This window comes from Suillus subalutaceus, assembly GCF_016647625.1.
Source record: "Suillus subalutaceus strain FC151 chromosome Unknown DFJ58scaffold_16, whole genome shotgun sequence".
In the NCBI taxonomy this organism is placed as follows: Eukaryota; Fungi; Basidiomycota; class Agaricomycetes; order Boletales; family Suillaceae; genus Suillus; species Suillus subalutaceus.
This window is the reverse complement of record NW_024540265.1, coordinates 244,221-264,709: the sequence shown is the minus strand read 5'-3', so window position 1 is coordinate 264,709 and position 20,489 is coordinate 244,221. Positions and strand designations below refer to the sequence as shown.

The 20,489-nt window shown below is 48.0% G+C and overlaps 9 protein-coding genes across 9 annotated transcripts; 3 read left to right on the top strand and 6 right to left on the bottom strand.

The window, feature by feature from the left end:
- Window positions 1–893: 893 nt before the first annotated feature.
- DFJ58DRAFT_714458 (uncharacterized protein) lies at window positions 894–3,030 on the bottom strand (the record flags this gene model as incomplete). Its single annotated transcript, XM_041384023.1, has 6 exons — window positions 894–1,140; window positions 1,200–1,314; window positions 1,369–1,729; window positions 1,758–1,983; window positions 2,036–2,640; window positions 2,716–3,030. The coding sequence occupies 6 exons, from the start codon at window positions 3,028–3,030 to the stop codon at window positions 894–896; spliced, it is 1,869 nt and encodes a 622-aa protein (XP_041247944.1).
- A 1,517-nt stretch (window positions 3,031–4,547) lies between these two features.
- On the bottom strand, window positions 4,548–6,520 carry DFJ58DRAFT_742937 (alpha beta hydrolase fold protein). The gene is made up of 12 exons (XM_041387230.1): window positions 6,197–6,520; window positions 6,114–6,142; window positions 5,994–6,065; window positions 5,931–5,951; window positions 5,828–5,880; window positions 5,607–5,780; window positions 5,511–5,558; window positions 5,334–5,463; window positions 5,252–5,286; window positions 4,996–5,170; window positions 4,864–4,942; window positions 4,548–4,811 (listed from the first exon to the last, which is right to left on the bottom strand). The coding sequence occupies exons 1-12, from the start codon at window positions 6,348–6,350 to the stop codon at window positions 4,738–4,740; spliced, it is 1,044 nt and encodes a 347-aa protein (XP_041247943.1). The 5' UTR covers window positions 6,351–6,520; the 3' UTR covers window positions 4,548–4,737.
- A 1,794-nt stretch (window positions 6,521–8,314) lies between these two features.
- Window positions 8,315–10,252, bottom strand: DFJ58DRAFT_742936 (alpha beta hydrolase fold protein). Its single transcript, XM_041387229.1, has 12 exons — window positions 9,962–10,252; window positions 9,880–9,908; window positions 9,775–9,831; window positions 9,698–9,718; window positions 9,595–9,647; window positions 9,374–9,547; window positions 9,278–9,325; window positions 9,101–9,230; window positions 9,018–9,052; window positions 8,763–8,967; window positions 8,631–8,709; window positions 8,315–8,576 (listed from the first exon to the last, which is right to left on the bottom strand). The coding sequence occupies exons 1-12, from the start codon at window positions 10,113–10,115 to the stop codon at window positions 8,503–8,505; spliced, it is 1,059 nt and encodes a 352-aa protein (XP_041247942.1). The 5' UTR covers window positions 10,116–10,252; the 3' UTR covers window positions 8,315–8,502.
- A 438-nt stretch (window positions 10,253–10,690) lies between these two features.
- DFJ58DRAFT_128618 (uncharacterized protein) lies at window positions 10,691–11,509 on the top strand. The gene is made up of 6 exons (XM_041378768.1): window positions 10,691–10,815; window positions 10,893–10,959; window positions 11,015–11,039; window positions 11,094–11,219; window positions 11,281–11,403; window positions 11,463–11,509. Exons 1-5 carry the CDS (start codon window positions 10,802–10,804, stop codon window positions 11,358–11,360), a joined length of 312 nt encoding a protein of 103 aa, XP_041247941.1. The 5' UTR covers window positions 10,691–10,801; the 3' UTR covers window positions 11,361–11,403; window positions 11,463–11,509.
- Window positions 11,438–11,997, top strand: DFJ58DRAFT_723907 (uncharacterized protein; the record flags this gene model as incomplete). The annotated part of the gene is made up of 2 exons (XM_041385068.1): window positions 11,438–11,713; window positions 11,773–11,997. The coding sequence occupies 2 exons, from the start codon at window positions 11,438–11,440 to the stop codon at window positions 11,995–11,997; spliced, it is 501 nt and encodes a 166-aa protein (XP_041247940.1).
- Window positions 11,998–12,431: 434 nt separating this feature from the next.
- Window positions 12,432–15,006, bottom strand: DFJ58DRAFT_769001 (uncharacterized protein). Its single transcript, XM_041388989.1, has 4 exons — window positions 14,573–15,006; window positions 14,245–14,309; window positions 13,334–14,188; window positions 12,432–13,279 (listed from the first exon to the last, which is right to left on the bottom strand). Exons 1-4 carry the CDS (start codon window positions 14,841–14,843, stop codon window positions 12,644–12,646), a joined length of 1,827 nt encoding a protein of 608 aa, XP_041247939.1. The 5' UTR covers window positions 14,844–15,006; the 3' UTR covers window positions 12,432–12,643.
- Window positions 15,007–15,823: 817 nt separating this feature from the next.
- DFJ58DRAFT_769000 (uncharacterized protein) lies at window positions 15,824–18,269 on the bottom strand. Its single transcript, XM_041388988.1, has 3 exons — window positions 17,640–18,269; window positions 17,024–17,480; window positions 15,824–16,969 (listed from the first exon to the last, which is right to left on the bottom strand). Exons 1-3 carry the CDS (start codon window positions 18,021–18,023, stop codon window positions 16,029–16,031), a joined length of 1,782 nt encoding a protein of 593 aa, XP_041247938.1. The 5' UTR covers window positions 18,024–18,269; the 3' UTR covers window positions 15,824–16,028.
- On the bottom strand, window positions 18,270–19,106 carry DFJ58DRAFT_768994 (transcription initiation factor IIA, gamma subunit, helical domain-containing protein). The gene is made up of 5 exons (XM_041388987.1): window positions 18,891–19,106; window positions 18,756–18,843; window positions 18,625–18,699; window positions 18,480–18,582; window positions 18,270–18,451 (listed from the first exon to the last, which is right to left on the bottom strand). Exons 1-5 carry the CDS (start codon window positions 18,926–18,928, stop codon window positions 18,426–18,428), a joined length of 330 nt encoding a protein of 109 aa, XP_041247937.1. The 5' UTR covers window positions 18,929–19,106; the 3' UTR covers window positions 18,270–18,425.
- On the top strand, window positions 19,014–19,965 carry DFJ58DRAFT_714453 (cyclophilin-like domain-containing protein; the record flags this gene model as incomplete). Its single annotated transcript, XM_041384022.1, has 3 exons — window positions 19,014–19,026; window positions 19,409–19,629; window positions 19,675–19,965. 3 exons carry the CDS (start codon window positions 19,014–19,016, stop codon window positions 19,963–19,965), a joined length of 525 nt encoding a protein of 174 aa, XP_041247936.1.
- Window positions 19,966–20,489: the final 524 nt, after the last annotated feature.

Here is a 20,489-nt window from a genome sequence, read left to right as displayed (position 1 = left end):
ACAAGTTGGGCATATCCCTAAAGCTTAAAGTGGAGAAAGGTGAGTCTTTCGGACTTCAACACGAGGCAGGAAAGAAACGATGTGCGAGGAGTTGGTTGGTCCTTTTAGTAACTAACCTGACCTCGTTAAATGTCATTTATGAGTCCGCTTTATGTTTGGATACTATGAGCCCAAACCGTCTCTGATTAAAGTAGAGATAGTAGGTAACATGTACGAGCGCTTCTACTAGGGATTTATCTCTCGTTTCCGCAGTGCGTCCCGCTATGCCCCCACAGATGCCGCCCTAGTAGGAGAAATTAGTAACGGGGTCTGGCAGGGAGGCGCGTCGGCAGCCACCTTTCAGTTGTCGGAGATTTCTGATTCATAGCATACTTCAGCACCCAGTTTGCGTATCAATGTAAGTTATGTGGTAAAATTCTGTGTGGGCGTGACGCGTCTTCGAGAAGGGTCGAAATTTTGTTGGAAGGTACTAGTCTAGTAGACTTGTCGGGTCTTGACGTTTCCTGGTCAGAGAATGGAAAAATTGGATTTGCATCCTCCTCGTGGATCTAGTTTAGACGAGTCGGAATGTGCTTCGTCCAGTTGTGCAGAGTACCTGTTTACAGTCGAGCGCCGCGGAACAACTCCAGCTGCTTCAAGAATGTTTATCACTTTCCCCTTCCCCTTAGACGAATTCGTGCTCACCAAATACGACGCGATACAAAAAGTCTCAGAGATTCAGTGCTTCAGGAATCAGCACAACCAGTACTCAAAAGTTAACGCTCAGACAATGCACACACGATGTATTTCAGTTCCTAGGAGCAAACAAGTCATCAATAAGTCATCAATGATAGTACGAGGCGAGTGATGTTACAGATTCAGTCAATGTTACCCAGCTAATTACTACGTCTTGTTCAGAACTTCACCTCTCCAGATGTTTCACCAGCATATGTGCATGCCATGTGGACTCGTAACATGGTGTTCGTGTTCGGATCCTCTGTACTCCGCCCTTCATCAACATACCAGGATGATGGGCATACCCACTCGATGTTCTTGCCCCACAGATTGAAGAATTTTTCAATAGTAGTTTGAGGCTGTCCAGAAGCGAGCAGGTATTCGTACACTGCGCGCCATGCACTATCCAGCGCACCAACAACCCACCTGTAGGTGACATTGCCTTTGAATTGTAATCATCCCAAAGACGACTGCTTTTCACTCACGCATGACGGGTGCTGATGGCTTCTCCAGCGAAATGGAACCTCTTGTTAGCATTTGGAACACTGAGAGCCGTGTATAAATCCTGGAAATCTCCAGGCCCAAAGTACGCAAAGGCACCTGTAGCGGAGCGAGTGAGCATCGATTGGATCACATCAATATTTACAGACTTACCCATGGTGAGCGGGTCGTAGTTCCAGTCCCATGCATGGATGTCCAAGTACTCACTCAACAAGAAATCATAAGTGATGTTGTGTACTTCTGCAAGATTGCGCAGCACGAGTTCCTTTAGCTGCTCGATGTACTCTGTTTTACCGGTGCTGATGAGCGCTCCTAAGCGTTCTGCATCATTTGTCCAACAGTAGCTCGCAATTAGCACTGTGGATGGTGAGCTAGAATCGACCCCGTAAGAGGGGTAGACGATAGTTCGAATGGGAAGGTCAGTGAATGATTGGCCTCCTACGATACCGAATCGGTCCGTCCACCAGGCTGATTGGAAGCGGACCCCAACTTTGATTGAAGGACCGTACTGTAGCTTGCGCAATGCATGTTTTCTGCATCACGTTTAAACCAGCACCAGAGAGATCAATCGTCCGCAGGCCCGGCAGAGGGATGGTCGATATAACATGTGAATATGTGCGGCTAGATTCGCCCCTCACAGAAACCTCCATGGTATCTTCACCCCCCTGAGAGATGCTTGTGACGCTCTTATTGAACTTGATGAGATCGTTGGTGCCCTTAGCAGTGATGTAGTCCGTCATATAGTCGATGAGTACGCGAGAACCGCCTCTAGGTACGAGAAGTGTGAGAGTATGAGTTCGGAGACAACAGGCGCGCTTACTTGAAACACTTCCATTCTACGTCTCCGATGATTTCCGACCCGGCCGTTGCGAACGCCAGCGACTCGAGAACCGCTTCAGTTAAACCGCGGTCGTACGAGCCGGTGCTGTTGTCGAATGTCTCGCACCAATTGATAACGTTGGTAGCAAGATGCATGGGCGGGAGTTCGAGGCTGACGCTGGGAATGTACTTGAACGACATGTATGCGCGAAGGGAGTATGCGTCATTCTCCTTCATGACGTCCCATCCCTTATGGACCTGCTTCTCCAAATCGTTTATGAGCATGCGGGCGAATGGCTCAATGATGTCGTCGACAATCTTCTCTACTCCCACTGCGACATACTCGGACTCAACACCCATTTCCCGGGCACGGAAGTCAGGAGGGCGCGATGTATCAGAGACTTGGTAACGTTCATTGTTGAAGTAGAGGAAAGATCCTCCTTTCCTCGCCTTGTAATAGTAATCGATAAGCGTGGACTTTAAAGGTACCTGACCGTCGTTGAGCTTTGGGTAGTTGATTAACTCGCCCAAGCGCCTCATAATACCGGTCTTGTAATTGCCATCACTGTCCTTCTGCGGCAAGGGGAACCTCATGGCGCCAACATCCTAGTTAGCGGGAGAGAAGAGAGGTTACATGGTAAGCAGCATCATTGGCGCGGTAGCATTAAATGAGTCACATACGTAGTAGTCATATTCTTTGCTATCCGGAAACCTGTAGGTGAAGAGGCGGCCACCGGTGTGGTCCGACGCCTCCAAGATCTCGTACTTGATGTCCAGCGAATCCAGCATAAGAGCGGTGTATAGACCACCAACTCCTGCGCCTAAAATTCCAACTGGGTGGCCCGTCTTGCGAAAGCCAACCTTGGAAAGCGGTAGCTGCGGAGTCTGTTGACGACCAACCCGGGAGAGTCCAGGAAGCTTTTTGAGAAGAACACCATCATAATCTTCGACGATGTTTCGACCCCAGTAGCCTAGCACGTCTCCTCCAAAATCCATGGTAAACGCAAGTGGTATTGAAGATGAGATGTGTTGGGTAAGACTCGTCTAGTGTGAACAAAACCAAAACCCACCTTATATACTGAGCTTTTCATTCGGAGAATGAGAAGGATTGGCCAATTCTGTGACCGCACAGCGCAAGGAACATTTGGATAGGAACACTCCAAGTCGCCGTTGCTCCAATGAACTCTTTGAAATACCGTCTGAGGCCAAGTCTAGGCAAAGTCAGGGACATCAGACTTGACCCCAGACGTGACCCCAGATCGGCCGCCCATGCTGATTCCTCCAGCAAACTCAATTCGGTGGGCCTTGCATGTGATCTATTTTCAGTAGTCAATGAAAACACGACCTACGCTAGAAATCAGTTCCAGGATGGTCAAAAAGCCTAAAATACTTATGTGAATGTGGTCAGGACGTTGTTCTGGCACTTGCAGAGGTTGGACATGAAGTAGCTAGCGACAATTAGAACACAATCACCAGTTAGAACTATGCCGTCCCAATATATTGTTTCTATTTGGTAATGTCACTTATGGAGATTGGGAACACAGTCAAAGTACTTACATGTCCCATTTGACCCATCCCACCACCCAGTCTTCAACTAGAGCCGTACAAGTGACCGTGTTTACAAATTGATGCATCCCATAGCGGTCAGTGTCTGCTGAGCCAAGTGCCGTTACATAGTACTAGGCAAGAAGTTATCGGAACCCCCCTACCTGTCAAGACTCAATGTCAATGACTCAGAAATGGAACATGAATGGTAAGATAGTTACACCTTTATCAACGTCGCGGATGAGGACCTTGCTTCCATATTTCCATGACATTGCGCCATGATCCGTGACCGAGGTTGTTTTGGTTCTAATCGGTTCGAAATGTGGTCGAGACACATCTTGACTCGAAAGGAACTCAGAACTGCTTCGAAACTTGTCAGATGACATGACCAGTTGACTGTCTCGATCAAGACTGACCTTGCGGTTGGAATTTTTCTGCCAATGATTGAGAACTTCTACATCCTACTACAACCGAGCTCTGTTCTGAATCCTGATCATGGGGTGGTAAAATGTGCAAAGTCCGAGGAACTTGGCTTTCTAAAGTTTCTAGCATCTGCCAGCGGTCCGAGCTAGAAGTATCAACCCCAGGGCAGTATCATAAGTTCAATCCTCGAGCGTCATGAAGTGAGTCTGGAAGTCGGAGTCCGACTAATCAGGATCCCAACACGACTCGGAGCATGGTATCGCCACTGCATGGGTGAGCGACCCTTCAACTCGTCGTATCGGGGGACTCCGAGTCATCCGTGGGAGATATCATGATGGTAAGCAACTTGAGTACTGAAGCTGAAGCTTGAAGGTCGGGATAATTGGGTTATTTGACGAAATTTACACTTCGCACTGGCAGGTAAAAACCGCAAATGCGAATCTGTCGCCCGCTGTTGCTGACCAAGCGCGCCCATCCCGCTGCCTCTTGGTTATAGGAAAGCGCCAAATTCACGTAGGCCTCACATAGGTACACCTATGTAAACAGGCCAGACACCTCAACTTTTGTTGGCACCTCGTAGGTCTCGCAGACACCAATGAATACAAAACAAATACAGCACTTTTCATAACTACATATGTGGCATCGAACTTTTTCGAGACTGAGGTCCCTAGAACCGTAAAACAGCCAACAGAGTTACTAAACACGAGAACAACACTCATTGACACCAAGTAGAACTCAGGGTTCCTCCAAAAATTTCTTCACCTCTGCTTGGATGAACTCATCATCATGCACGTTTAACCCTGCCCCAGCTACAGAATATCAGCAAGGTGCAGTTCAAGCAATAGAGCCCGACAAACTCACCCATATGACCCCACTCAGAATCGATAATGACTAGCTTTGCGTTATTCAAGAATTGCATCTCATTCTGACTGTCCTCCGGCTATCCAAGGAGCCATCAACCCAAACCCAAGTAACAAAGGTGAAAGGACTCACAGCGAAGAACAGGTCTTTCTTGCAAGGCATGATCAGACTTCTAGCCTTGATCGCTCCTAGACAGTCCTCGAAGTGACCTCCATCACGGATGAGAGAAACATCCCCCATTTGCCATGTGTTCAAGAGTGTCAATAAATCGTTGGCGTCCCATTCTAGAAGATCCGCCTTCCCAGACCTCTCTTAAGAAGTCGTCCAGGCTCGTGTGTCTAGCGGTCCTATTAAAAAAACAGAGAGCGGAATACAATAAATGACACACCTTCCGTCGAAGAGATAGCCTTTCTTGGCATACCACTGCGGCAATTTCAGTATCTCAGTCAGCTAGAGGCGCGGAACCTCACCGCCTGGCTATGTGCCCATGCGCTGAATGCACGCGCAAATGCCCGTATACCGTGCTGAGGAGTGCTCTTGCAGTGGCCATCCTGGAAGTCTTTTGAGGCTGAAAGAGCGGCTTTAGGACCTTCTAGGGCGCTGGGCTCCGATCAACACAGACACAAATGTAAGGCGTCTGAACGTACCATTGACTGTGAGGGCTAGTTCGAGCAGATCCACAGATGGCGATGTATCTTGACCGTCGTTAGAAAAAGAGCTATTCACAGTCGTCAAAAACATACCTTTCAAGGAAGTCAGGATACATGACAGACCAATGGTATGCCTGCAATGGCTCAGCAAAATTATCGTTACTCTTTACGAACGCCTTTACCTGCTGCGCGCCCATTGAAAATCCAATCACACAGAATACTTTCTTGATACCAAGCTTCTGAGTGAGCACAGCGTACTGTGCCCGGCTGGACTATGTCGGCAACTTCGACTATATAAGATGGAACAAACTCACACGTTGTCTTCATATGTGACGGTAGGGAAGTAGGGGCCGTTGAATGGCGCAGGCTACCGTCATTATGAATTCTTGTTCCAGACAGTACTCTGAGGAAACTCACCGTGTTAGAGGGTGAAGAAGACTAAATCAACAGGTGAGTTGAGCTTGACCACGCCATCTTTACATCATGTAGCATACCCTCTCCATTGGAAAATAAGGCAATGGTTACTACATAGTACTTGCGCGGATCCAAAACCTATCGCTGGCGTCAGTCGGAAAACAAGATCAAGCTACATGGCATTACCTTGCCTTCCCCTACCATGTAGCTTTGACCTAATAATTTTTATAATTCCAGCCATCCTATGATAAGTACTTTTGAAGACTCACTGTCAAGCTTTCCCTTATAACATGTAGGAAATACGATAACCGGATTCTTTGGGTCGCCGAATGTCTGGTATGCAGTGATGGCATCAGGCAGTACACCACCTGCAAGACGGAAACGCCCGTGGTGGTGGTATTGGATTTCCGCAACCTGAGACATATGTGGTTATGAGCGAGGGATGTTGAATCTATGCAGATATCAGTGAATGGGTCGAAGACTTTATAGCATTCTCAGAACTGAGAATAGAGACTCGGAAGGGCTGTCGGACACCAGCACTGTTAACTTAGTAAGAATGTCGGGATACATGTCATGAATCACTTAATTACTCCCCGCCGACTCTCACGGATCTGGAGCTCGAGGGTTTTGTCAGACGCAAGGTTTTTTTGTAAAAAATATGTTGTGGTGGATCCAAGGTGGATCGGGCACGGACTGCAAGGGAAAATGCTTACGTGAATACGATGACTGTTCCTCACTGATGACTACTAGTAGGGAAACGCACGGGTATCGCTTCTTTGCTGACGGGTTTGGCGGGTACGGGTACCATACCGCGACCCTTAAGTGATATCTTTCAGTCTGTTCAATTTTGAAAAGCCCTGCTCAACCATTACAGCCGTTGCAGAACGCTAGGCCAATCCTCCAAAAGAAAACACGAGTCGGCGAGAACGAGCTTTCAAGTTCCGATAATCAATTGTGTTCGTTACATACCCCAGAAATCCGTGGTGTCTGACCAGGCATTGTAATTCAAACAACACTGTCCTGTTTTACGATTGGCCTGGTGTTCTGCAACATCACAAACAACGTTTTATGTCTTCGTAATGAACTGGAACTTGGACGTCAAAATCACCCAAGAGAACAGATGAGATTGTGTACTTTTTGGAGGTAGTTTTGTGCGTCTAATTCCATTCTGCATATTACTACTAGCTGCAGGGTTTGTGGTTACATCCAATCACTAGCGTTCTGATCTCTTAGTGAGTGATATACGGTCATGAATCTGACGAATATACAGCATTCTATCTGTGTGGCCCGGGGTCGCAACCATTCACGGAACTGGCAAACCAACTCCTGCGCCGCAACCGCTCTGTCAGAATAAGTCGCCTTGTGAGTCATGGTACTGATAAGCAAATACGATTCTCAAATTCATGCATAGCCTACGATGGGCGGCGTCTGAATATATACTAGCTCAAATGATGATGCGGTGCCACGCTCAATGGAAGAGATGTGTGTAGTGTGGAATCGGTAGTAACCCATGACAGGCTTCCCTGTTTTTGAACCATTGGAGCAAGTGCAAGTCCATTACAGTGCTCGTTTTCAGTAAGTCACAGTGCTGTTATATCCAACAACGTTGGGCCGACGGCGATCAAAACCTGCCACCCAGCGCAGCCGCCTTTTATCTTAAAAAAGTTCTGTTGATGGAATTACTAATAACGACCCTTGGCATTCAATTCTTTTGATTTCATCAAGTGAAATGTCATCTGGGCAGACGCTTGGCCAGATGAATCTCACGTGCATGTGGCTAGAGGCCATACTTGACGGTAGAGTGGAAACTTTGATGGGGATTGCAAATGCTGAACACTTTTGCAGGAATCAAGTAATTCGTTCACTTCCCATGAGGCATGGGTGAATCTGAATAAAAATCATAGCTGCATGTTGTTCGGTGCATGTATTTGTATCATCTCAATCAGGAGTCCAGCCAACAAGTGAATATTCACGACTGTCCTCTTGTCTACGCCCTGATTTGTTTATAGCAGGCTTCTGCTCTTTGTTACCTCCTTTCTATTCGCGATGACAACTACGCATGTGATATTGATGTTTGTACAAGCGATGATTGCATTCACGAACACGACAATTGCTGCTACCCCTGCGCTGCATGGGTGACATATCGGCGACCCTACAACTCGTCGTATCGGGGGACTCCGAGTCATCCGTGGGAGATATTATGATGGTGAGCACTGGTACTGAGGCCTGAGGGTCGGGATAAGTTGGATTATTTGACGAAATTTACACTTGGCAGGTAAAAACCGTAAATGAGAATCAGTCATGCCCATCCCGCCGGTTTTCTGTCTCTTCGTTATAGGAAAGCGCGAAATTCACGTAGGCCTCACATAATTGTACCTAAGTAAATAGGCTAGACAGCTCAACTTTTGTTGGCACCTCGTAGGTCTCCCAGACACCAATGAATACAAAACAAATACAGCGCTTTCATAACTATATATATGGAATCGAACTTTTTCGAGACTGAAGACTCTAGAACTGTAAAACCGCCAACAAAGCACTGAACACGAGAACAACACTCATTGACACCAAGTATAACTCAGGGTTCCTCCAAAAATTTCTTCACCTCTGCTTGGATGAATTCATTATCATGCACGCTTAACCCTGTCCCAACTACAGAACATCAGCAAGGTGCAGTTCAAAGCAAATAGAGCCCGACAAACTCACCCATATGACCCCACTCAGAATCGATAATGACTAGCTTTGCGTTATTCAGGAATTGCATATCATTCTGACTGTCCTCCGGCTATCCAAGGAGCCATCAACCCAAACCCAAGTAACAAAGGTGAAAGGACTCACAGCGAAGAACAGGTCTTTCTTGCAAGGCATGATCAGACTTCTAGCCTTGATCGCTCCTAGACAGTCCGCGAAGTGACCTCCATCACGGATGAGAGAAACATCCCCCATTTGCCATGTGTTCAAGAGTGTCAATAAATCGTTGGCGTCCCATTCTAGAAGACCGCCTTCCCAGACCTCTCTTAAGAAGTCGTCCAGGCTCGCGTACCTAGTGGTTCTATTAAGAAAACAGAGAATGGGATACAATAAATGACAAACATTCCGCCGAAGAGATAATTTTTCTTGGCATACCACTGCGGCAATTTCAGTATGCTCAGTCAGCTAGAGGCGCGGAACCTCACCGCCTGGCTATGTGCCCATGCGCTGAATACACGCGCAAATGCCCGGATACCGTGCTGAGGAGTGCTCTTGTAGTGGCCATCCTGGAAGTCTTTTGAGGCTGAAAGAGCAGCTTTAGGACCTTCTAGGGCGCTGGGCTCCGATCAACACAGACACAAATGTAAGGCGTCTGAACGTACCATTGACTGTGAGGGCTAGTTCGAGCAGATCCACAGATGGCGATGTATCTTGACCGTGATTAGACAAAGAGCTGCTCACAGGCGTCAAAAACATACCTTTCAAGGAAGTCAGGATACATGACAGACCAATAGTATGCCTGTAATGGCTCAGCAAAACCATCGTTACTCTTTACGAACGCGTTTACCAGCTGCGCGCCCATTGAAAATCCAATCACACAGAATACTTTCTTGATACCAAGCTTCTGAGTGAGCACAGCGTACTGTGCCCGGCTGGACTATGTCGGCAACTTCGACTATATAAGATGGAACAAACTCACACGTTGTCTTCATATGTGACGGTAGGGAAGTAGGGGCCGTTGTATGGCGCAGGCTACCGTCATTATGAATTCTTGTTCCAGACAGTACTCTGAGGAAACTCACCGTGTTAGAGGGTGAAGAAGACTAAATCAACAGGTGAGTTGAGCTTGACCACGCCATCTTTACATCATGTAGCATACCTCTCCATTGGAAAATAAGGCAATGGTTACTACATAGTACTTGCGCGGATCCAAAACCTATCGCTGGCGTCAGTCGGAAAACAAGATCAAGCTACATGACATTACCTTGCCTTCCCCTACCATGTAGCTTTGACCTAATAATTTTCTAATTCCAGCCATCGTATGATAAGTACTTTGGAGGACTCACTGTCAAGCTTTCCAGTATAATATGTAGGAAATACGATACACGGATTCTTGGGGTCGCCGAATGTCTGGTATGCAGTGATGGCATCAGGCAGTACACCACCTGCAAGACGGAAACGCCCGTGGTGGTGGTATTGTATTTCAGCGACCTGAGACATGGTTATGAGCGAGGGATATTGAATCTATGCATCAGTGAATGGGTCGAAGATATAGCATTCTCAGAACTGAGAATAAAGACTCGGAAGAGCTGTCGGACGCCGGCGCTGTTCTAAGAATGTCGGGATACACGTCATGATCAAACAGTTACTTACTCTCACGTGAGTCACGGAGGGGTTTTGTCAGACGCAAACGACCAGTATTTCTGCAACAAATCTATTGTGGCGGATCGGACACAGACTGCAAGGGAAAATGCTTACGTGAATACGATGACTGTTCCTCACTGACTCATGACTACTATAGTAGGGAAACGCACGGGTACGGTTCTTTGCTGATGGGTATGGGCCATTGGGTACGGTGTTGGATATTCATACTCGTGACCATACTGCGACCCTTTACCGCGGGTTGGCGGTGTTTGAGCAGCTGGGGATTGGCGGCTCGCCGCCGCTACGATTAGATATCTGACTATCCCTAAGTGATATCTTTCAGTCTGTTCAATTTTGAAAGGCCCTGCTCAAGCCGTTGCAGAACGCTAGGCCAATCCCCCAAAAGAAAACACGAGTCGGCGAGAACGAGCTTTCAACTTCCGATAATCAATTGTGTTCGTTACATACCCCAGAAATCCATGGTGTCTGATCGGGCATCGTAATTCAAACAACGCTGTCCTGTTTTACGCATTTTTTCATTCATGGCTCTTTCACAGTCGACTGGTGATCAGCCCCTCTATGAGGCAAACCGTCGATAGAGACGGTTTGCCTCATAGAGGGGCTGATCACCAGTCTACTTTCACAGATATGGAGACTCTACGTCGTCTGGAATCAGAATTTCAAACTTTGCATCCTACCGGTAATTCAGATTATAAGATCTGGACGCTGCCAATGATGCTGGATCCCTTCTTTAGCTCATTATGTGGGTAGCTCACTGTAGTACGCATCCATCTTCTATTCTCTGCATTATCAGGTAAACATGACTTCCCACAGCTACCGCTTCTATCGCCGTCGCCTTGCTCGCATCTAAGAACACCAGCATCTTTTCGCGTACTTTTCGAGTCTTCGCATTGTCTGGATGGTCACTCGAGATGACATTAAATGTTACAGTAACCGCTGGTATCGTGTACCACATCTGGCGAACAGGACAACAGACAGCTGTTCTGACTAGTTGCTTCAGGTACAAAAGCACCATGTGGAATCTGGGGCGCTCATCACAACCTGTACATGCGTGATGTTCTGTTTATGGGTAGCAGGTAATGTTGCAGGGACGGTAACAATCAATATTGCAATACAAGTCGCTGTAAGTCCCCAGTTTCCGATCGTTTACAAACGTGATGACTGATCAAGGTTTAAATATAGACGATGGCCCCTCTGTCCGTGCTGGTCTTGGACACTCTCATCTCGGGCTTGGATCATCTGGGAAATACTCATCATCCCATTCTAGATCCTTGGAGGTCAACGTTGTTCGTTCGCAAATTACAGTCACCGATTACCCAATGGATGTCATATCTCAAGGCAAGGGCACAACCTGTACATGCGTGATGTTCTGTTTATGGGTAGCAGGTAATGTTGCAGGGACGGTAGCAGTCAATATTGCAATACAAGTCGCTGTAAGTCCCCAGTTTCCGATCGTTTACAAACGTGATGACTGATCAGGGTTTAAATATAGACGATGACTCCTCTCCTCATTGTCGTCCGCGCCGGTCTTGGACGCTCTCATTTCGGGCTTGGATCATCTGGGAAATACTCATCATCCCACTCTAGATCCTTGGAGGTCAACGTTGTTCGTTCACAAATTACAGTCAGCGATTGCCCAATGGATGTCATATCTGAGGCAAAGGGTGCGGGAGCGGGAGCGTTCGTCGTTGTCTATAGCACAAGAGGAAATGATTAGGTAGGAGAGGGTGTTAGCTCGGGATGTAGTATTAGACGATATGGAGGATACGAAGTGCTGCGGTTAGCTTCTGCAAACGCGTTAGGTATGGGTGTCAATGCAATCGAATCGAGACGCGTTATCTCCACTAATTGATTTCGACCTAATGGGGTCTGTCGAGACCTGACACATAGATCGGTGAGTTCTACGAATGTCGAGCTGTTGTGATTGGGGGCATGTTTTTTGGGCACTCTACAGCAGAGAGCTCAGTGGCATGCAAGTCTGTTCAATGCCGCTCCAGGTGATTGAGTGAAAAGTGGAAAGTTGATTACCTGCACGCGACAGGGTCACAACTCAGTATCGGGGTCGAGCGCCTACTAGGCCTCAAGAGCAGTTGCAGCTCGAAGGCAATCGCACTCGAAGCACTCAGTATTTTCCAGTGGGCTATCAAGCAGTTAGCGCTCATGCGTTGAGTTGTATACAATTATCAATTGACAACGAGCAGACGAAGCCAAAGGGTAAAGGTAAAGGAATATTGCGTGTGAACAATTGCAAGTATGAGTGCGTAAGGGTGTGTATCGTACAGTATTAAGTCCAGGCGTAGCATATGAGCATAATTCAGAGATCCAGTCTACATACCGAAGAAACAGTCCAAAATACGACACATTCACTCCGCCTCCGCATCATACTCCTCGTCCCAATTCTTCCTCGTCCCGTCCCCGTTGACGCTCAGCCAGGCCTCTAGTCTACGCCCCAGTTCCCCGCCTCGCCCACCACAAATATCACCAGTGGTATTCAGCATCTGCTCTTTCTCCCGCTCCTTCTTCAAGGGTATGTGCCCAGCCTTCTTTCGCCGCTTGAATGACGCAGCATGCAGAGCACCGGAATTAGCCCCGCAGCTGCTCGCTTGGCTCTCTGCACACACAGGCGCACTTGAGGCAGACAGCGCATCTGCAGTGCACTCGGCGTCTTTGAACCATTCGTCCTCAGTGTCCTCAGGCCCAAGTATACTATCGACCAGGCCTTCCTCCCATCCGTCCCATTCGGCACACCTGTGAGCCATGCGCAGCCGTGCACCGATGGCTTCGTAATGCAGCCACTCTTTTGCGACCGCAACAACATTCACGGGTTTACCATTGTTCTTTCCTGCGTGCGTTGGCCGAGGGGCTCGGTCACGAGCCAAATCCTCGACCGCTTCTCGGAACATACGAGTCGTGAATGGACTGGATTGCAGGAAGGTTGGAAGATGAGCACATGCCCAGAGTGGTCGGGTGGTTGTGGATTCCCAGTCAATAACACATGTCTGTTTAGGACCACTTATCAGAACGGAAAACACACGCAAGGAGATAAAACTTACTATTTCCGTGGGGTCGTTTTCGTTGACAAATACGTTCTCCAGGCTTATGTCGTGGCAGTCCAGGCCGAACTCTTCGGTCTCCCCAGAATGATCCCCGCGCGCCCCGAGTCCCTCCATTATGCGCATCCAGCGACCCATCTCCTTTCGTACAGATTCTTCCCGTCGCATGATGTGGGCGATTAGGAACGTGCTTCTCTGCATGCGCCTGTAATCCCTGTACATGACATCACCAGGGCCATCCCATTCCTCCTCGCTCTCCTGTGCGTCCCATTCATCACTATCATCACTCTGATCGCCGGGTACTGCGTTCAAGTGGTGATGCCGAGAAGATTGAATTTCATCCGGGTCAAGATGTAACCGATGCGGTGCCGACTTGCCCTCATTCTCGAGAACCACGCCCCGGACCTCCCGGTCCACGCACGAGGCAAGATACGAATGAGTACTAGACCACGGACCACGGTCAATCTCATTTGGATGGGAGAGGTCCCCGCGGTTGGATCCGAAGAAGGGCCATGACACGATAGGACCAATATGAGAATCTCTAGCCGAAGTTGGCCGTGTGACTGGTCTTGCTAGGGGTCCTGTGGCATTGGAAAAGGAACTCAATGACAATAGTGGCATGAATTTAAAGCCGTTAATTGTAGGACGCGTCACAGTTGGTGTCGGAGAGTTTGATGACCCGACCGAAAGAGGAGTGGGTGCGCCTGTGCCTGCACCCTCTAGATATAGTGATCCGATGTGTGAGAAACGCTGTGCGAACAAGGGTATTATGATAGCTGCAACATTCGCAAATAGAGATTTGAGTTCTTCATTAGAGAGCGAGTAGTATACGCGTGACAGGGGAACGCCCTTCGCCTAATATGGTATTGACCTTAAGGCACTCGACATGACAACGATGTGATAAGACGTACCTTCGACATGAGGATATACTCGCCCCCTAGGCGATTGTAGGGATTTGCATCATAGTAATAGACATCTGGAACAGGAATGGATGTCTGTTCGCGAAGGTAGTGCATAGTAGCCACCTCAGACTCGGTTTTGAGGCGAGGCATGAACCGACGAGCGACGCGAGCAACCAGCTCGCGTAGTGTCAACAAGAGTTACGAGATATGCCTGCAGAACATCAAGACGTAATATTAAATAGGGTCGCCCCACATTGAGTTATGTACTCGCCTTATGGAAAGTTCCTAAGGTTGTAATTTAGAGTCTTGGCAGTCCACGAAGACAACGACAACGTACCAGAACTCAAGAAATTTATTCTCCCGACTTCACAGCCTGTCATCTCTCGTACGACGTCTTTAAGAACTCTTCGGTCGACTTGAAAAGGTTGTGCGCCATGTAGTGCTGCGTCCGCTTTGGCCTCGAGCCGTCGGTCGTGGTGTTCGACATCCCAATCCCATTCTATGACAGACATCGAGGCTAATGCCTGCGGCAGCGGCACAGTGCCAGGTAGTAGCGTGGCGTCCTGCGCAACAGCGTCGACATGGTCGCCGTGGCCGTTGCGCTGCATCGTCACCTCGGGTTTCACTAAACGTTCAATGCGAACAAAAGATCTGCTTAATTTGTCCGAGTGCGCCAAACGCAAGTTGTAGGGGGAATCAAGAGTGTCGAGAGCGAACCTTGGGTAGTGACAATTCAAAATCAAGGAGCGGAATACGTGCATCAGGTTTCTATACGTACCTGCTTGATGTGCTCGTAATCTCTTTCGGTAATGCTACGTATTTGGCCTTGTTTCCGTTTATCTCGGGTATAGGGACAGGCATGATCCTCTTGTGTCAAGCTCTGGCGTTGACCACTGCCAGAGGATCAGAGTATGGTTCAGTTGGGCATACGCTGGCATATGGTAAGCCTGACCCGTTGGTTTTTATAGCCTATAGGTTTCTGGGTTCCCCGGAAGAAACTCCACCTTGGCACCGCATGTATTTCATGTTGACGTTATACGCAGCACTTATCGTCTTTTATATATTTAGCTCCGCTATATAAAAACTTTGACGCCGTGCACTCTACCCTGCATCAATCTAGTGGCGTCTGGATCATGATGTGGATACGGTGAGTTGCACATATGTGATAGTGATACGATGTCAATTCATGCAGGGCAGTCTCTAGAGAATCTGCTATAGAGCCTAGAGCTGTAGAAGCGGAGGTCTTTTCCGACCAAGTACCCGAGTAAGTAATACCAAGCACGCTCTCCACAAAGCCCGATCAAAACCAAGGCCGCCTAAACTAGTACGCTGTTACTATGAGTAAACCAACTAATCTGATTATCAATGATGAATCGCTCTGTGGAGTTCCAATCTGGGCTCTGTACAGCCAATCATATCTCCTTGATCACGAATCAACCTTGCTGCCCTCGGTTGCTTATCGTGCGAGTCAAAAATACACGAAACAAGTCTTCAGTAGACTACGGGCGGTAATAAATCGCCAGAAGGGGTTCACGGTCTCCGTTCCACGAGGCTACTTAGGCACATACTACCCATCTTCGTGGCGCTGCCAAGTGCAGTGCGGCTACTGCCGCAGCGGCGATAAATATTCTAGTACATCATGATTACGAAAAGACGAGGTGAAAACCAAAATAAGTTTACGCTGAATTACAACACTGTATGTACAACAATCAAAAATATGCCACTAGCCCACAACAGCTAGAGCCGCGAGTCCTGTATAATAGATAGTATCAACACCAGTTCGAATCACACCCTCAGGGAGACCTTACATACGAAGAAGGCTCAGTACAAACAACTTCGTCTACCCTCCTCTTCAGCCATTCTATTACATCCTGTCCCAGTGTTGCACAATCATACAACTCCAGGTGCTGCAGTCTCGTTGGGATAACTCCATTCACCATCGTCGCAGATCCCGACTCTGGATTGCGAGCCTCCACAAGCTGTACCAGCTTCGCAATCCCGTCAGAATGCGCATGACAACTTTTCATGGCCACCGTTGTCAAATTCGGACATGCCCAATGGGTCTGTTCTTCGTCGGGCATTCCGAGCGCCGACAAAAATGGCTCGAGTGGCGTCCCGCCTATGCTCAATGATTGCAGATGATTTAGGTCCGTTAAAAAACCCCATGAGATGACAACTCCACCAGGGCCATAATATAGCGTCGAGCTCGAGGTGCTGCCGTACGAGACAGAGAGGCGAGTAATCGGTGGATTATTCGAGCGTTGTAGAAGATTGGTAATGGTGTCTTCTATCGGGTCACGAGCTTCTACGTCAAGGTTGAGTATCTCAAGGGAGGGAAGTACAAGGGAGTCTGCTAGCTGTGACATGTGATAGTGACCGCCAAAGGTGAGTTCACGAAGCCGAGATAATGAGGTCTGGACAAGGGGAAGAATAGCTGGCAAAGCAACAGCAAAATGTAAGGTGAGTGATTCAAGTTCTGGGTTACTGGCGATGATGTGCATAATGCGATCCAAGGGTAGATGATTCGATGGGAGTGAACGGAGATTGAGGGACCGCAGATTAGTTTTGAATATCGGTGATGACCATTTGAATGGGACGTGGTGTAACATCAGGGACTCTAGTTTCCCAAGGGACATACTAGTCGCTGGACTTGAACTCGGTATCCATGGCCATTCACTTGCATAAATAGTTTCGGCACAAGAGATTTCAAATTCTCTAAGTATGGGAGCATCACCTATTACTCTCTCATTGAATAACAACATTAAATCGCTTTGGGCATGGTACGTACCAGCTATTGATTTCAGTGCAGACATAGATGGAAATTGTCTGTCGAACCTGAAGACAAACCGTTGCCACCGATGCATTTGCTCGATAAGGTAGAATATTGCGATATGGCCCCAGTGAGCATTCCGTTGGGCTTGCGGGGTATTTCTTGAAGAAGGCGGAGGGGGTGACCCCCATGAGTCGTGGTGCGAGGGTGACTGCGGGACAATGATAGGAGTGTGGGCAGGAGGTAGGAGCATTGGTGTCCCAGGAGGGTGAGGAATCACATAATGAGGTGGTGGACTGGGCGGGTGCAGCCACGGCGTGGGTGAGGCAGGTCGGGTACGGGTCGATGAACCCTCGTTTGACACGCCGTTTACTCGCAAGTAAATTTCTATATCGAGCGGCACCTTGTCTCCAGAGCGTTCCAGCCAAAGCCGTATGGTGTCTGCAGTTGCGCTTTGATTTGTTACAAGTCTTATCTAGCATAAAAAGTTAATATCACATATGAGAAAATGTAGATCAAGAACGAGGTACAAGGACAGGAACTGCATCCGCCGCACACACACATATGAGGATATCGATGCCAAATTCCATGACGCAATAACAAAGCTGACGAGTGAATAATTGCATCATCTCACCTTAGACCACAGTCTTGGCATCGAGAGCGTGAGTCTTCGCCATAGCGTGCAGACAGATGCGAGCACCCAAGCACAGCAAGGATGATCGTCGAACTTGAAGAGGAAGATATGGCGGAGTAGTTCATGTGGCAACCGGCGTATAGGAGAGATGTATGCCTTGGTATATGTCACCTTCTCTTCCAATGCCAGCTTTTCGCGTCGTAGGTCACGTATAGCGCGCTTCCTCTCGACAACAATTTGAGCCAGGGCGTCTTCCGCGGATGCAATCTTGTCCGAGAGCGCTAAGAGCTGCTCTTGCTGGACTTGGAGCTCTCTGCGAGCATCAGCAACAGCTGCGTCCGTTGGTGGCTCCGGATAATTGGTTAAATATGCGGAAGGCGTCATGGCGAACGATAATGTGGAATGTGTCACGGTGAGAAAAGGCGAGACAGGAATGACAAGTTGGATGAGCTGAAACTGATGGCAAGTCCCATATATGGCCACGTGGGTTTTGAAGGCTCATGGCCCTTGGGGATGGCGGAGTGACGGGCCCCTCATATCTTCCGAGTCTTCTGCTTTATCTACCAGGGATGTATCATCGTTCATTCAGATTATCGGTACCTAGTCTCAATAACTCAAGCCTAAGCAATAATTTCAGGCTAGTATCAGAATCGAAGTTAATATTTGCTTATCTATCCATGACAACCGTGACCAGTGAGAAATAACAGCGTGGAAAGGTAGTACAACATTGTATGGATACGAAGTAACTGCCATATGAGAATGCTCGAGCTGTCAGATAGGCCTAGACTATTTCTTTCCCGCTTCAATGGCATCTCCATTTTTACATGCGATTATTTTTACTGCGAGGTGCTGAGACCATTTCGTTCGACTCCATCTTGAAGGACGGGTTCTTGACGATGAATGTCCACACATCATCGCACAAACGGTATGTCCGAAGGCTGCCCTGAAGGAAGGAACAAAGTTGTGAGAAACCATTCATTTCAACCAGAAGCGCACGAGCCTTGAGTGTAGTCTTTGTTTTCACCTGCTTGACCATCGTGTCCGCAAGCGACTTGTCAAACTATTAGAACTTGTGGTCAACGCTCATTTACTGACAGACATTTAATCAATAAATACCTGTTGAAGGACTTTCATGGCCAATTGTGGTGTGATAGCACCACTCGTGATAAGCTCGTCCAGCGAGTCTGTCAGGGCCATTCCAATTCTGCAGCCGTGAACACCCGAACAATCAGGGAAACCGCTGGAACATACGATGACCCCCGGTAAAACTCATAGTACGCTGAAGCCATGCTAATTTGCAATATTCCTCAACTTCAGAGCAAAACAGACGGGAATGTGGCGAACAGAAAGAGCCGCTTCTAACCGCTTGCTGCCATGAGCTGCAATGGTTGGTGAGTAATGCAACCGTGACGTGTGACGTCACGCAAGAATGTGCAGTTGCAACTTGAACTTTGCATCTGATCGATGAACGTAACACTCGAATTCTATGCAAATGTCTTCCACCGTTTATCTTGATATTTTTATGGGAGACGAAGAACAGCACAAACTTGATAAAGCCGCATTTATTGCTACTCGCAATTTGCTCGCTAATAATGCAGCAATCTACGGCTTGCCATCCGATCCACATCATCTATCATCAGAGCAACAAGAAATACTCAGAGAAATCGATGTATTTGCATTTCTACCGATGCTCTATTGCCGTCATATTCAAAGATGTTTATCTTCTAATCGTTGTTAGAGATCGCATGTACTACGCTTTATGCCCGCAGAGCCCCTTTGTGTCGGCCGCCTCGTCTTTGAATTGAATCTCGAGGCCTCTCTGAAAAAAACGACGACCAATTTCACTGCACTGTGTACGGGGGAGAAAGGAAAGTGTAAGAATGCACGTAACAAAGAGCTATATTACTTGGGATGCCCGATACATCGCATCGTGAGAGATTTCGTGGCACAGGGGGGCGATGTTACAAGGGGGGATGGCAGTGGTGGTGAGGTTCGTGCTTGAAATATAACTAGTTAATTTTCTGATTTCACCCAGTCGATATATGGAGGCAAATTCAACGATGAAAAGGATGGCTTGAAGATCAAGATGAGAAGAGGAACCCTGGCGATGGCCAACTCCGGCAAAAATACAAATTCTTCCCAGTTCTTCGTTGTGCTCACGGATGACGAGACGCAGCTCGCAAAGTTGAACGGCAAATATGTGGCGTTTGGGGAATTGAAAGCGGGAATCGAGGTGCTGGACAAGTTGAATAAAGTTGCTGGCGTCGATGGGAAACCCAGTGTTCCGGTGTGGATTGGCGGATGCGGGAAGGGGACCGCAAACTGAACATGTAAAATGACACGTAACAAGGGGTGTAGTGTTCACCCAAATTCAGACACTGGGGTGCGATGATAATCGGCATACTCGTCCGAGACTTATGGCACTTCTCCCGCGAGTGGAGATCACATGAGGAGGCGAGGTCGCTTACCAAAACATGAGTTGCGTTGTTATGCTATGCGGGGAAAACATACATTCGGTGTCACATTGTCCCTTCACTTGTGTTTCTCTTCGCTTGGGCGATTGAGAGTTGATGCTAACTGTTGTGAGACAGTTCGCCCACCAAGGCCCTTGGCACGAAAACATCTGCAGATAGAACTCAGGGTTGTAAGCAAAGGTCTCCGATCACGCATCATGACTAGTACTCACTTGTCATCAAGATCCACCAATACAACGTCATTGTGGATGTATCTATAGGGCAGGTATGCACGACTCAGGTCTCAAGTGAGATGTATAGGGCGAAGAAGTCTGAGAGCAGGGCCCAGGCTCGCATTACGCGTTTCATCTTGCGTGGTAACTTTGATCTGCTTTGC